The following is a 14,847-nucleotide window of genomic DNA, read 5'->3' as shown; positions in this document are numbered from 1 at the left end:
TCTCCACATCCTCACCAGCACTGTATGTTTTCAATGTTTTTTACATGCTGCCAAACTGATAGGAAAATAAAACTACCATCAGAATATACACAAATGTAGCCGGGCATAGTAGTGTGCACCTGTAATCCCAGCTACTTGGAGGCTGAAGTAGGAGAATTGCTTGAAACCGGGAGGCTGAGGTTGCAGTGAGCCGAGATCGCACCACTGCACTCCAGCCTGGGTGACAGAGCAAGATTTTGTGGAAAAAAAAAAAGAATATACACAAATGACCAAAAAAAAGAAAAAAAACAGGAAAGCTAAAAAGAGGCTCCATTTTGCAGGTGATCCCTGAAACCTCTCTTTTCTATGAGCTAGCATCCCTAGAAGCCCCACAAGGTGCACCAGCTCACTGCTTTCTCCCACAGCTGTGATGGAATTGCTAGCAGGAAAGGCTCTCGGGACACCCCTGCACCTTTCTTCCCTCCCCATTTCCACTCCTGAGATGCGTCCCACCACCAACTCTGTACGCAAACGATAAATCACTTCCTCTTCAGAAAAAGAAACTGGGATGCATGACATTGTGGTCTGCAGGAGGGGAAGCAACTCAATGCCAATGTGAGGCCACCTGACTGGGACATGGGGCCCCCAGGCTCCAGCCCGGTTCTGCTGTGGACCACCTGTGTGACCTTGAGTGAGCCTCCTTCCCTCTCTGACCTTGGTTTCCCTTTTTGTGAACTAACTGGGGGAGCCCAGATCAGAGTTTCTAAAGAGGAGCCAGTGAGCCCACTGGATGCATCAGCACTGCTGGGCCATTGGTGAGACCTGCAGAGGTCCACCCCTGAGAATACTGCCCTGGCAAGTCCCAGGAATGGCCCAGGAATCTGCATTTAACATGCCCCCTGCGGTCCATGAGCACGGGGCTCCAAGGGACACAAGATTCAATGCCTCCTCCCAGTTCTAGGATTACATGGACATTCATGCACTCCCACTCAACCACGGTGCGACTCACATCTTGGGGCGGGACCATCTGCTTCAATCTTTCCATTTTCTTGATGCCAAAGCTGCAGAGATGTGTGCACTTAGTTAGCCAGCTAGCTTTTCAGCTGGTTTTGTTGTCATGGTGTGATGATGGCGTAAACCAGAGAGTGACTTTAACCAAGGCATGGATTAGGATGTCTTGGGATTGGAGACATGAGTATAGCTAAGCCTTTGGCGGCCACTCTCTCCTATCCCCTAATGCTGCAATTTTTTCATCGAAGTCCTTCACGCTGGGGTTTTGCATTCCTGTAATAAACGTCCATCCTTGTTGGTATTTTTTTGTGCTCAGCTACCACCATGACTGATGACAAAGATGGGGTGCCAGTCCCCATCATCTTGAACCTCCAGAGAAGTTTTACAGAAAATATAAATGATTAAAAATCGTTTCTGCAGTCAGCAGAGACCGTGCGCCACTGCACTCCAGCCTGGGCGACAGAGCGAGATTCCTTCTCAAAAAAAAAAAAAAATAGTTTCACATGGAATACAAAGCCTCATCAAATAAAAAGGAATAAGAATGAAATTAGAGAGGTGTACATAGATAGTCTTCAAAACAAGAGAACAGTTCCATCTCTGGCTGGATTTTGTATAAAGGTCTTGGGCCTCGCAATCCATTCGTGCTTTGCCCCACGTGAAAATGATGAAAAGACCCTAACCACATGATTGAGAGCAGAAACCACAGAGCTTGAGCAACCCAGATAGAAATCCTGCCTCCATCACTGAGAAGCTGTGTGATGTCAGAGAAGTCGCTTCACTTCTCTGAACCTCTGTTTGCTCATCTGTAAAATGGGGATGATAATAGCATTGACCTAACAAGATTGTCGTGAGGGTTAAATGAGCAAATGTATATAGAGTTCTTGGCACAATTTTGGACACGCGGTGAGTGTTCAGTAATTATTCACTATCACTGTTGTTGACGTTGGGTCTTATCTATCTCATCTTCTCTTGGGAACTTAGGAAGTGAAGTATAATCAGGCACGTTCACTGATTATAGTGGCCCAAGACAAGTCAAAACATAACACTAACTTCACCAAAGCATGGCATGGGCTTTTGCATCTAATTTTTTGGCCTCATTTCATGCAAATGAAGTGAATTCACTTTACATTGACCAATGCTTCCTGATTTCTCTTTCAGTTAATCAAGACAGTTTTGAACATGCTTTAGAAGGTGAGTTCCAGAATGAAAAAAAAAAAAAAAAGTTTAATAAATCAAACTAATAGCACACAAAACAAGGGCAGGTCTTTGAATATCTTTATGTAGACACTTAAAAAAATAAATAAATTCTACCTTCACACTGCCAAAGATAAATTTAAAATAATATTGTAAGGGAAAAAAATTATGGGATTTGCAAGTCAGGATCCTACGAGCAACCTGAAAGGGATTTGACAGCTGTTCTCTACATGGTAACAGCAACGAGACAAGGAAAGCTCAGAGCCCATGAGCCTGAGAAAGGCATAACCCTATTGTAAAACTTTTCATGATGCCATTCTAGAAAGGGAACTAAATCTGGTGACGTGTCACCTTCCATGCTGAGAGTCCTCCTGGTTTCCAGAGAGAAGAGTTTGCCCTGGAAACATTCAATGGTCCATTTTTCCTTGAGTCTTTTTTCCCCTCAACATACCCACCCCTTCTCCCATGTCTCCTTACTTCAGCTCTCCTTTTATTAGAAATTCCCAACTGAGACTTATTCATGAGGAGCAGATGTTAAAATCTATCCAGGATTTTATTTCAGTTTTGTTTTCATTTTGTGGTTCCTTCCCTTTCCAACCCCTCCCGTGTGTGAAATGTCCAGCGTTCTATGTCACCGCTATTGAATTCGGTACAAAACCACTCACCGGGGCTGTGATGTAAAATATATACTGTAATATATTACTGTATATACATGTAAATACAAATACAGTATATTATAGTATATATATTTTAAAATATATACTGTAATATATTGTTTCTTTTTTTAAAAAAAAAGTGTTTTTACCCAATCAAGCAGTTTTGATTATTCCTGGAGCCATCTTTAGCCTTCTGACAATAATGAGTTCACTTAGAATCTGGGGCTATGTAAATTACATTTCACTAGTGGCTGTTCCTTGTAACAGACAACACTTGAATCCAAGAGGGTGGAACCAGGGCTCAAATATAAGTGAAGGAGCATGAATTAGACACTCCACTTGGAAAATAGAGGGCACTTCGTGTTAGTTTCCATTCAGAGTATCCTTTTTCTGCCTTTTGCCGACCAATGAACCATGAGAACGTGTCAAAGGGCTGGGGGTGCTCGGAGCTTATGAGAGCCATCGTAACGTTTTGTGCTCATGCATTTATTGTGGGTATTAGGATTGATTTTTCAGACCCCATAAAGTGGTGGTTAATGGGTTATAGATTGGTGTACAGCCAAGCTCTATTAGATGTGACCGTGGAGAATGGCAGAGGAAACCTGGAGGCCAAGTTTCTAGAAGGGATGGAGGATCCGCCTTCAAGCTATGCTGGGAAAGCAGCCCTCTGCCCCAGTCCCCTGCAGCAGCTGTTCTAGTTCTTGCAATTGCCACAAATAATGGGAGGTTGAGAGAGCAGCCAGGGAATGTGCAAGGGTAGCCTCTGGGAATCAACACCGGGCCTTCAGAGTTGGGGTGTCACTGGGGTGTGCAGGGCGGAGAGCTGTCCCCAATGCTCAGAGCCCACTCCTGGACTGGAGAGTGGGACTCAAAAGGTCCAGGAGGGGCCCGCCAGTCTGCATGCAACAAGCTCCCCGCTCCACAGGTGAGCACCAAGTCTGAGAATCCCTTAGAAACCTTGTGGGTGAGAAACCACCAGCACTGTTCAACTCAACAACACACACAAACCCAGATTCGCCCACCACTCCTGCATCTGGGGTCCAGACCCATTCCTGTTTCTCTTCTCCACTCCATGGAATGTCCAGCAAATCTGCTTTCCCGATTACTGAATTTGGGATTTTCTCCTAGTCTTCCTGTGAATTGGACTTTAACCAGATTTTAACTGTAGCCCCCCAAAAATGGGAATGGTATGATCAGGTTTCAAACAGTGTGATTTTCTGTAGCTCTTATGGCCAACCCACCCAAGGATGAGTCTGGGACCTCTTGCAAAGGAACAGCACCATTTCCTCTAGTCTTTATAGATGGCCCTCCAAGGTCTAAGGCCCTCACAGAGCCTTAGACCTTGGAAAGCCGTCTCCAAAGGGTGGAGAACTGGGCAGGTGGGCACTCAATGGGAGTCAGATACCTGGGAAATGAGGACCTCACTGGCTCCTGTGTTCAGTAGCAGAAGCGGCAGCAGAGACGTCGCTGGAAGGGGGGAACATGGCCCTGGCTATCTTCATCCCGGTCCTCATCATCTCCTTACTGCTGGGAGGAGCCTACATTTACATCACAAGGTAGGGAGCTGATGGGGGAGATGACTGCCAAGCACTCAGCCACCAGCACTCAGAGGGACTGGGCGGTTCATCTCTCTGAGCCTCAAGGTCTCCACCTGTAGCTCGGGCATAGTGGCGTTTGTGTGATCGCAGAGATGCCCAGATTCAGCCCAATTCTGTGGGATAAATATTTACACTGGGCGATTATGAAACCTCCAAGCAAGTAAGACAAATACTATTCCTGCTCTCAAGGAGGTTATGGTTTATTGGAGGACGTAGATATGACATATTGCCAGACATGTTGATTCGTTCCTTCCGTCACTCACTCATGCATTCACTCATTTATTCAACAAATACGTATTGGCAATCTGTTGTATATCAGACACTGTCCCAGGTGTTGGGGGTCATAGAAACTTGCATTGAATGCAGAAGGAAGAGATTAAACCATGTCCCAGAATAACCACTCATTCATTCACATTCACTGTTGTTGAGCACCTACTAGGTGCCATTCAGTTTTCTGGGTACTAGAAACATCATTTGTGAAAAAACAAAAAAAAATAGAAGAAAATATTTGCTCTCCTGGGGTTCAAGTTCTAACAAGGAAAGATAGACAGTAAGCAAAGTATGTAAGCAAATATATGTGTTAAAACTGATAAGTGCAGGAAGAGAAGGCTGGGAGGGGGCAAGCATTCTGGAATAGAAGTGGTGGTTGACTTTTAAATAATGTAGCTAGAGGAGGCCCCACTGAGAAATGACATTTGAGCAAGGACTTGAAAGTGATCATGAGAAACCTATGCAGGCCAGGCATGATGGCTGACACCTGTAATCCCAGGACTTTGGGAGGCCAAGGCAGGCGAATCACTTGAGGTCAGGAGTTCGAGACCAGCCTGGCCAACATGGTGGAACCCCATCTCTACTAAAAAAAAGAAAACATAAAATTCGCCTGGGCATGGTGGTGGGCGCCTGTAATCCCAGCTACTTGGGAGGCTGAGGCAGAAGAATCACTTGAACCTCAGAGGAGGAGATTGCAGTGAGCCGAGATAGTGATACTGCACTCCAGCCTGGGCAACAGAGCAAGACTCCATTTCAAAAACAAAAGAAACCTATGCAGATATGTGAAAAAGGAAGGTTTCATGCAGGGAAACAGCATGTGCAAAAGTTCTGAGGCAGGAACATGCCTAACATAAATCGTCCCTGCCCTTATGGAGCCCACAGTCTACTGGGGGCAGGGTAGAGTAAGTACACAAATAAATTATAACACACTAAGATAAACACAATGAAGGAAATGGTTAGGTGTGGTGAGTAACAGAGAAATCACCTTTAAATAGGTGGTCATGGGCCAGGCATAGTGGTTTATCCCCATAATCCCAGCGCTTTGGGAGGCCAAGGCTGGAGGATTGCTTGGGCCCAGGAGTTTGAGACCAGCTTGGGAAATGGGCAATATAGTGAGATCTCGTCTCTTAAAAAAAAAAAAAAGGCCGGGCGCGGTGGCTCAAGCCTGTAATCCCAGCACTTTGGGAGGCCGAGACGGGCGGATCACGAGGTCAGGAGATAGAGACCATCCTGCTAACACGGTGAAACCCCGTCTCTACTAAAAAATACAAAAAACTAGCCGGGCGAGGTGGCGGGCGCCTGTAGTCCCAGCTACTCGGAAGGCTGAGGCAGGAGAATGGCATAAACCCGGGAGGCGGAGCTTGCAGTGAGCTGAGATCCGGCCACTGTACTCCAGCCTGGGCGACAGAGCGAGACTCCATCTCAAAAAAAAAAAAAAAAAAAAATTAGCCAAGTGTGGTGGTGCGTGCAGGTAGAAGAATCACTTGAGCCCAGGAGGCAGAGGTTGCAGTGAGACACCACTGCACTACAACCTGGGTGACAGAGCAAGACCCTGTCTCAAAACAAATAAATAAATAAATAGGTGGTCAAGGAAGGCTGATCTAAGGCAATATGGCATACAGTAGGTGCTCAATAAATGCTCATCCTTGTTCTTGTTTCCCTTTGCATTCAAGAGGGACCTGAGTGACCTTCCAGGAGAAAACAAATTAAGCTCCGCCCCCTCCCTAGTAAGAGGGGGTCACAAGGCTTTGGTTTTTGCTGCCTGGGTTGCAAGTTGAGAGCAGTTATGATTTCTGCTTTCACCTCACTAGGATTCTCGCCTGAGAAAGGCTGTTTGCACACATCCTCGTTGTCATTCACAGAGGTGCCGCTGCTCAGGAAGTGGCACCAACTGTTCCCGTTCAATATTGTAATGTGTCTCCTAGCTGGGGAGAAGTAACTTCTGTCTCCTTTCTCTCCCCTAGATGTCGCTACTATTCCAATCTCCGCCTGCCTCTGATGTACTCCCACCCCTACAGCCAGATCACCGTGGAAACCGAGTTTGACAACCCCATTTATGAGACAGGGGTGAGTTGATCTCTCTCGTCTCTTTCCAATTCCCTCCCTCTTTGCTCTGAATTCACCAACAATAAGACAAAACATTTCATTTCCTATTGCGCACAGCCAGTGGTCCTGTCTTATCCCCACGAAGAGCCCTAAAGAGATAACTGCTGGGAGAAACCAGCTCTCTTTACAAGTGATTGGTGCTGAGGACGAGCCCAAGAGGCTGATTACTGTCAGCAGAACACCCACAGAAAAAAGAGGCTGCACCCAAGACCCACAGACAGCAGACCACCAGTGGTCTGGTGGCAATGTACAGCATTCCCACACATCCCACTGGGCTCCACCCTTTATTCAAAGGCATGTGAAACATCCCTACACATTTGAGTGTCAGACCCTGTGTTAGGTGCTAGGAACATAGTCATGAACCCGAACAGACACAGATTCCACCAGTAATGAGTTTACCATCTTGTGAATTACTATTATCAATAATAATACATGTCATGTGCTGAGCACTTTAAATGCATAATCTCCTTGAATCCTTGCAGCTCTCTGCAATACATTCCACAGTTATCTCTAATTGATTGATGAGGACATTGAGGTCCAGAGAGAGGAAAGAATAATTTGGCCAAGGTGGTGCACAGCCAGGATGCACAGCCTGAAGCCAGGATGCAAATTCAACCTCACACTCTTAATTGCGATGCTATCTTGCCTCCCTTGGACCTCCGACAATCCAATGTGTCCATGAATATTTTGATTACAACAAATAATACTTTTTAAGGACTATGAAAAAATTGCTAGGAGAATGTATAATGGGGACACTTGGAGTTGGGCAAGGCATCGTTGAGAAAGTGAGAGTATAGCTGAGACATGGGAAGTGGTTAGGGCTTGGACGGTGGGCTGAAGAGGATGTCAGACAGATGGGAGAGCATGTGCAAAGGTCCAGGGCACATGCGAGGAAGCAAAAGGCTGGTTATGACTTTGCAAAACCATCATCCTTCAAATTCACTGTGTAACGATGTGCAACCATCTCCCAATGTTTGGGGGGAATAAACCTGACTTGTTTCTTGTCCCACTAACCTTCCTTCACCTCCACTTCCTCTGATCTCCTGTATTAGTTATCTATTGATGTGTAACAATATTACTGCAAACTTAGGGGCCTAAATTAACAACACACATTTATTATCTCATAGTTTCTATAAGTCAGGAAGCCAGGCACAGCTTAGCTGGACCCCCTGCTTTATGACTCACAGGCTACAAACAAGGCAGCAACTGGGCTGCAGTCTCATCTGAGGCTCAACCAGGGAAGGATCCACTTCCAAACTCACATGGTTGTTGACAGCATTCAGTTCCTTGCAGGTTGTTAGAATGAGGGCCTCAATTTCTTTGAGCTGTCTTCTAGGGGCCACCCTCAGTTTCCTCCATGTGGGCCTCTCCATAGAGCATCTCATGACATAGCAGCTGGCTTCTTCAAAGTCACCATGAGAGAGAGAGTCATCTTGCAAGATAGAAGTCACAAGCCTGTGTCATGCAAACATGGAAGTGACATCCTAGTACCTGTGTATTCTCCTAGTTAGAATCAAGTCACAGGCTCCACCCACCCTTAAAAGAAGGAGACCACACAAAGGCATGAGCCCCAGGAGGTGGGGATCATGGAGACCACCTTGGGGCCTGCCCACCACACTCCCATGTACCATGAAGCATAGATGTGATTGCACATCTGTGTTGGCTGAATGGGAGCTGGAGACTTCCATTAAAGTATGTGACAGTGACAACTTCCAGGGCTGAGCCTGTGACTTCTTCTATCTCCTTGCTCCTTGTCCCTGGGGCTTGGAATACATTACTCACACTCCATAAATATTGAAGAAATTCAACTACCCACATGTTGTAGTCATTTCATATGGCAATGGTAGATCAGGGCATATGTTGTTTTGCATTCTATGTAGCTTGCTTTGAAATCATGGGAAAAGGTCAGACTGAAATTAAAAATTTTAGAGACTAGACATTATGAATACTTATTAGTAGAGTGTATCAGTGACCTAGAGCTATAGTAATGCTGAGTAACAAACATCTCCAAACTCAATGGCTTAATGCAACAAGCATTCATTTGCTCTTCAGTCTGTGGGTCAGCGTTTTAGCTGGGTGGTAATCCTGACATTGTCTGGTTGATGGCTGAGTGACTCAGATCTGCTTTGTGTGTCTTTCATTTTCCTGCAGCGACTAAAGCCTAGCTCATGGTGATGACAGATGGGCAGGATGTGAGCAGAAACATACAAGTATGTTTCAAGCAGCTGTTGTACCCCATTTCCTTATAACCCATTGGCAAAAGCAAGTCAGGGTCAGAGTGAGAGGGCACTGCAAAGTTACGACCAAGGGCATGGACATACAGAGGAGCCAAGAACTGCATCCCCGTATGTATATCACTCTACCACACAAGGGTTTGACAAATCTGTGCTTCTCTCTCTTGCAGGAAACCAGAGAGTATGAGGTTTCTATCTAAAGAGAGCTACACCTGAGAAGGGGACTTGTGAACTCAGCCACAATCTCCTCGAGACATTCATCCAGAGACCATGTGGCATTTGATTGAAATCCCAGAATGTCGACTGTCTTTTCTTTAGACTCTTTATTGAAGGTTTACTGTTTTCTTCCCTGTATTTATTATATTTAAAAGTGAAATAGGTGTGGGTTTGGATGTTTTGCGGCCTCAGCAAAATTCATGTTACAGCCTCAATTCTGAAGGCAGGTGGAAGACTTGCAAAGTGGCAAATCGCGGCAGCAAAAACACAAAACAACAGATGGAGTTTCTCCCATCAGCAATGCCATGCTAAGGCTGCATCGAATTGCATGCATCTTTGGGAACCATGCCCATGGTGTTTTCAGTACAAATCTAAGTCCCAAGATTAGGTTGGAAAGGGTATTTCTTGTTGGCTTAGTTTGGGTTGGAATTTAGCATGGGTACTTAAACCCATTTGGGGAACTGCGCTCCAAAACAAATTCTGTGTCCTCTCTTCCCATTCTACCAGCTTCCGAAAGGTTTTACCACATCCCCTCCCTCTCACAGTTCTTCTGAAGGTAGCAAAGGTGTTACATAAACATTGTCTTTTACCACTCTAGCCTTGCTGGACAGTGACAAAACAAGAAAACGTTTTCCTTCTAAAAAGGTGACAAATGACCAAAGGGAATTTTTCAGAGAAAAAATGAGAGATTTGAGAGTTCCAATGAAGAATTGGGTGAGGGGGATCGTTGGGTAAGGGAAGTGGGTTAATAAAATGTTCTGTTCTTTGACACTCTTTCAACGATGAAAGAGCACATAATTTATGCTACGAGTGCCAGAATCAATCACCATGTTCAGCAAGCCACTCTCAAGCTGTGATAATAAACACACAGGCTTAGGAGGCACCGGCGGCCCCACTCATACAGTGACAAGGATTTGTGATGGGAAAAAGGAGGTGCTATGTTTGGAAATCCAGGGGTGAGCTCTGTTTTCTCCTGGGGTTCTGGAATATCTCTCAGCTCTCAAAATAGAGGAGAGTCAAGTGCACTGATTCTCTAAAAGGTGTCATCTTCAGAGTATACTTGCCATCAAGTATTTCAGGGGGCGGGAGGTCCTATGAGAAGAAACTATTTTTCTATTCTCTGAAGCTGTCTGAATGTTGGAGGGTGGTGTGAATGCTGACTGAGGAGCTGCAGAGAACAGGGGCAGGAGATTTTAAATCACAGCAAACCGTCCAGTGGAATCCTGTATCGTCTGACCTGAACATCGATGAAGACAGAGAGAGGAATTTCATCCAGAAAGGATTCCATAGCCCCACATCTAATCACACGGGCATTCCTCCTATTTTATCAGGGTCTGTTTTCCCCCAACCCAGTGAAGCTGGTGCATGTGTGACTCTTTGGAAAATTATTTTCTAAATACAGGAATAAAGAGAAGGTGGAGGGTGTGGGTGCATGGAAGAAATACTATGTGTAAAGCAGACTCACCTCCCTGGGACCGGTGACGTGGTGGTGACAGTCAATGGCTTGGACAGGCACACGGGCTCAGTGGCATTTGGAACTCTCTTTGATGCCCTCCCATTCTCTCTGGAATTGTTTCAAGTCTGCTGGGTTTCAAACAAGAAAAGATCTTTCTAACCGTAGGGAGAATGGTGGGGAATCTATGTTTTGGTGGTTACATTGAAAACATCTTAAGCAAGATAGGGAAAGCTGGTTTTATGCACACATGTACTCTCCTTGCCAGCAGGAACTCAGACCTCAATCTTGGGGTCTAAGACCAGAATATTTTCCTTCTGCCAGAAAAGAATCTTGCATGTATACTCCTGAAGGCATGCTTGTGTGGTCCATGGCAAGAAATAGCTCAAGGCTGTTTTCCAGGACCCAAAGCCCCATTTAATGCAAGAACCAGAGAAGTGTTCCAGGCCATTAGTGAACAATGTCATGTTTGGAGAAAGATAACAACAAAAATAATGTAACCTTTCCTTAAAAGGCAGAACCCAATCCTTATTGGATGCTCATTCTAACCCTAACCCTGGGTCACCTGGAGTGAAGACTCTATTAATAATATTTGATTTTAGAACATATTATGGTTATGTGAAAACTAAACATTTGCCTTCTATAAAGACTGACAAAATATAAATCTTTATCCTAACCCTATCCCCAAAACTAGCCAGGCCACACCCCAGGTGTTCTTATTCGCTATTGGAAAGATAGAAAAGGCTTTGGGTTTTTTGTTTTTTTGTTGTTGTTGCTGTCATTGTTGTTTTTTTCAGGAGACCAGTGTCTCAGTTCTGTCTTAGTAGTACCGCACCTGTAACCATGTTTTAAAAGTTTGTTTTAGCCTAGAGACGGATCATACGAGTTCAACGATGTACAGTGTGATTGAAAAGACAGGTTGGTGTCTATTTTTCTTTTTAAAATATCTGAATGTGTATTTGTAATACGTAAAGGTAAAAAAACAATAGTGCCAAAAATGTGCAAGGCATCTCATTACAGTTCATAGACGTCTGTTTTTATAAGATCAATATTAAAACCCATTGGGATTAAATATTTTTGAATAGGATAAACTCTTGAGAAACTCGAGAATGGACTGAGCCTTCCTACAAGCCACTCTTTGTTTTTAAAACAGTGGGGAAATACGTTTACAGAGATTGTGAGCTTCAGAGAATGCATGTGATGGCGTGTATTACATGCTAATTCATATAAGCTGTATCTGTCAGCTACCACCCTGTGCTTTAAAAATGCACACACTTGACCCTCTTTAGCTTGGAGCTCAGCTTTTTGCTCTTTTTTTTTTTTTTTTTTTGTAGAATTATTTAGCTAACATAAGTATTCTGATCGCTACCTGATGGCCATTCTTACTTAGTTTCATAGATGTGCTTTAACTATGATCTTCTGAAGCTCACCCCTTGGAGAGCCTATAGAACCTCAGGCTGATAGCTTTGAAAACTGCCACACAGCCCAGAAGGAAGCAAAGCGTCTGCATAATCAGGAGGGTTGTGTAAGAAGTAGTGATTTGGCAAATATGTGGGTAGCTTTAGGCTGAGGCATGGGCCTCAGGCAAAAATGCCCTTTGAGTGAATCCAAAGGGCATGACCTTCCTATGTCCTTGACTAGGCATGATGGGTCATTTGAGGTCAGATATTATTTGAGTTGTTCAGCACCCCCAAAGGTAGGCTTTCTCCTGGGAAATCTTCATTTCCATTTTATCGCCAAACGGAATAAAAAGCAAAACAAACTTTCTAAGCTAGAATAATGAAATTAAGTCATTTTCCACTTTGTATATATTGATGCTAATAAAACCGATGAAAAAGACTCAAGTGTGTGGGATTTTTGTTACAGACACTTCAGGATGGCACCAAATGGAATGTTTCCAGTTTCTGGGGATTGGGTTGGGGTAACACCTACGGATACTTTGGATGCTAAGACAGGACATCCCACTCTGGAATGGTTTTGGGACCTTCAAGGGATGTTTGGGACAAGATGGGTTTGGCAGCACTGCCATCATCAGATGTTCCACCATCCTCCCTGTCTTAGCTCAGCCTGTCAAAAGAAAATACCACAAACTAGATGGATTAAACAACAGAAACCTGTTTCTAAAAGTTCTAGAGACTGAGAAGTCCAAGATCAGGGTACCAGCCAATTCAGTTCCTGGTGAGAGCTCTCTTCCTGGCTTATAGATGACCTTTTTGCTATGTCTTCACACAGTGGAGGGACGGGAAAAGGCAGGAAGGAAGAGAGGAGAGGAAGAGAAAGAGGCAGAGGCAGCTCTTCCTCTTCTTAAAAAGCCACAGTCTTATCAAATGAGGTCCAGTGCTTTTGACCTTATTTAGCTTTAATTTCCTGCTAATGGTCTTATCTCCAACTACGGTCACATTGGGGGTTAGAGCTTTAACATATGAATTTTGGAGAGACACAGCTGTCTATAGCATTGCACGCGTGGCACCCCCAAAATGTATGTCCTTCTTGCACGCAAAATATGTTTCCTGCACTCCAACAGCCTCCAAAGTCTTAACTCATAACACCATCGACTCGTCTAAAGTCTCATGTACATATCATTTAAATCAGGTATGAGTGAGAACCAAGGCATGATTTATCCTGAGGCAAACTGCTCTCTATCTGTAAATCTGTGAACCCACACAAGTTATGTGCTTCCAAAACACAATGGTGGGACAGGCCTAGGATAGACATTGCTATACCAAAAGGGAGAAATAAGGAAGGAGAATAATAAGAAAGAATAATAAAAGAAAGGGGTGTCAGGTTTCAAGCAAGTGCAAAACCTAGCAAGGTAAATTCCATTAGATCTCAAGACTTGAGAATAAGCTTCTTTGGTTTGATGCTCTGCCCTAAAGGCCCACTGAGGTGGCAGCATCACCTCCACGGCTCTTTCAAGCTTCCCTGTTCACACAGCTTTCTTCAGAGAGCAGTCCACCCCTGAGGCACTGGATGGGATTGTCCTGGCTGAAACCAGAGACAAAGCCCTGCCCTTGGAAACAGAGGAGAAAACACCTTGGTTCTGGGGCCTATGGTGGCAATGGCACCCCTGATGATTCTTTAATCACCTTCTGCTTCATTCTTAGCACACATTCATAGCTGATGGCTCTATGGTTTGGTCCTGTAGATTCCAAGAAGGTTGAGAGTCATCCTTTATTCTGTCCTGCTTTCTCTACCCCCTTTAGTTCAAACTGGCAGTGTCTTCACTGGTATAATCCCATTCCTGGATTCTGCCAAGATAGCTGATGAAGTGCATGAGTTGTACTCATGATCTCTATTGTTTAAATTTTTATTTATTTATTTTTATAGGGACAGCGTCTCACTATGTTCCCCAGGCTGGTCTCGAACTCCTGGGCTAAAGTGATCCCCTCACCTCAGCCTCCCAAAGTGCTGTGATTACAAGCATGAGCCGCCATTCCTGGCCTCGTGCGTGATCTCTTCACCACGTGATTGTTCAGACACATTCTCAGTGCTCTCTTCAGAACAAGCTTTCTAATTTTTTTTTTTTTTTTTTTTTTTTCAATAGGGAAAGGCTGAAATTTTGCGAAATCTTCAAGTTCTGCTTCCTTTTTGCTTAATTGTTTTTTCTGACAACCAAAATGAGTGACGGAGGCAGGTGTCTCAATCAATCAAGGTTTATGGAGCCAGCTGAAGGGTGCACCCAGGAAAGATGTGAGTCACAGACACATCTGTGGCTGTATTTTCCAGAGATGTTCTTAAGAGGTTTAGTAGTTCTACATTTTCCTTAAAAGGAAGGAGGGGGCAATGAGGTAAATAATTACATAGTTGTGAGAGACTTTAGTTAGTACCCCCAAAATTTACATTTTACATAAGATAAGATGAATGAAGGAAAAAGGAATCGAGGAAGCAGACATCTCAGGGAGGGGTGAAGAAACGATGGATCTCATCTTTGTTCTGTACCTGGGGAAATAAGCTAGTTATCTACATTATCAGTGTAGAGTCTTTTGAAAGGGCTGGTTTCTGTTTAGCCCTTAGAGAAGAAAGATTGATGGTAATTGTTGAAGGCAAGGGGATAATGAGGTGTGTCTGACCTCCATCCCATCATGGCCAGAAACTCAGCTTCAGTTTCTCTGGGGTCTCCTTGGCCAAGA

General features: G+C 44.4%; 1 protein-coding gene across 1 annotated transcript in view; it reads left to right on the top strand.

The window, feature by feature from the left end:
• SEZ6L (seizure related 6 homolog like) overlaps window positions 1-12,556 on the top strand; it is a 92,763-nt gene extending 80,207 nt beyond the window's left edge. Inside the window, exons 13-16 of the mRNA XM_025399159.1 lie at window positions 2,149-2,181; window positions 4,285-4,396; window positions 6,673-6,775; window positions 9,219-12,556. Coding sequence (XP_025254944.1) covers window positions 2,149-2,181; window positions 4,285-4,396; window positions 6,673-6,775; window positions 9,219-9,248 — 278 coding nt within the window. The 3' untranslated portion in view covers window positions 9,249-12,556. The remainder of the gene's footprint in view (window positions 1-2,148; window positions 2,182-4,284; window positions 4,397-6,672; window positions 6,776-9,218) is intronic.
• The last annotated feature ends 2,291 nt before the right edge of the window (window positions 12,557-14,847 follow it).

The sequence above is a fragment of the Theropithecus gelada genome, chromosome 10 (assembly GCF_003255815.1).
Source record: "Theropithecus gelada isolate Dixy chromosome 10, Tgel_1.0, whole genome shotgun sequence".
NCBI lineage: Eukaryota > Metazoa > Chordata > Mammalia > Primates > Cercopithecidae > Theropithecus > Theropithecus gelada.
Note: the sequence above shows the minus strand (reverse complement) of the source record. Positions and strands in the feature narration are given on the sequence as shown.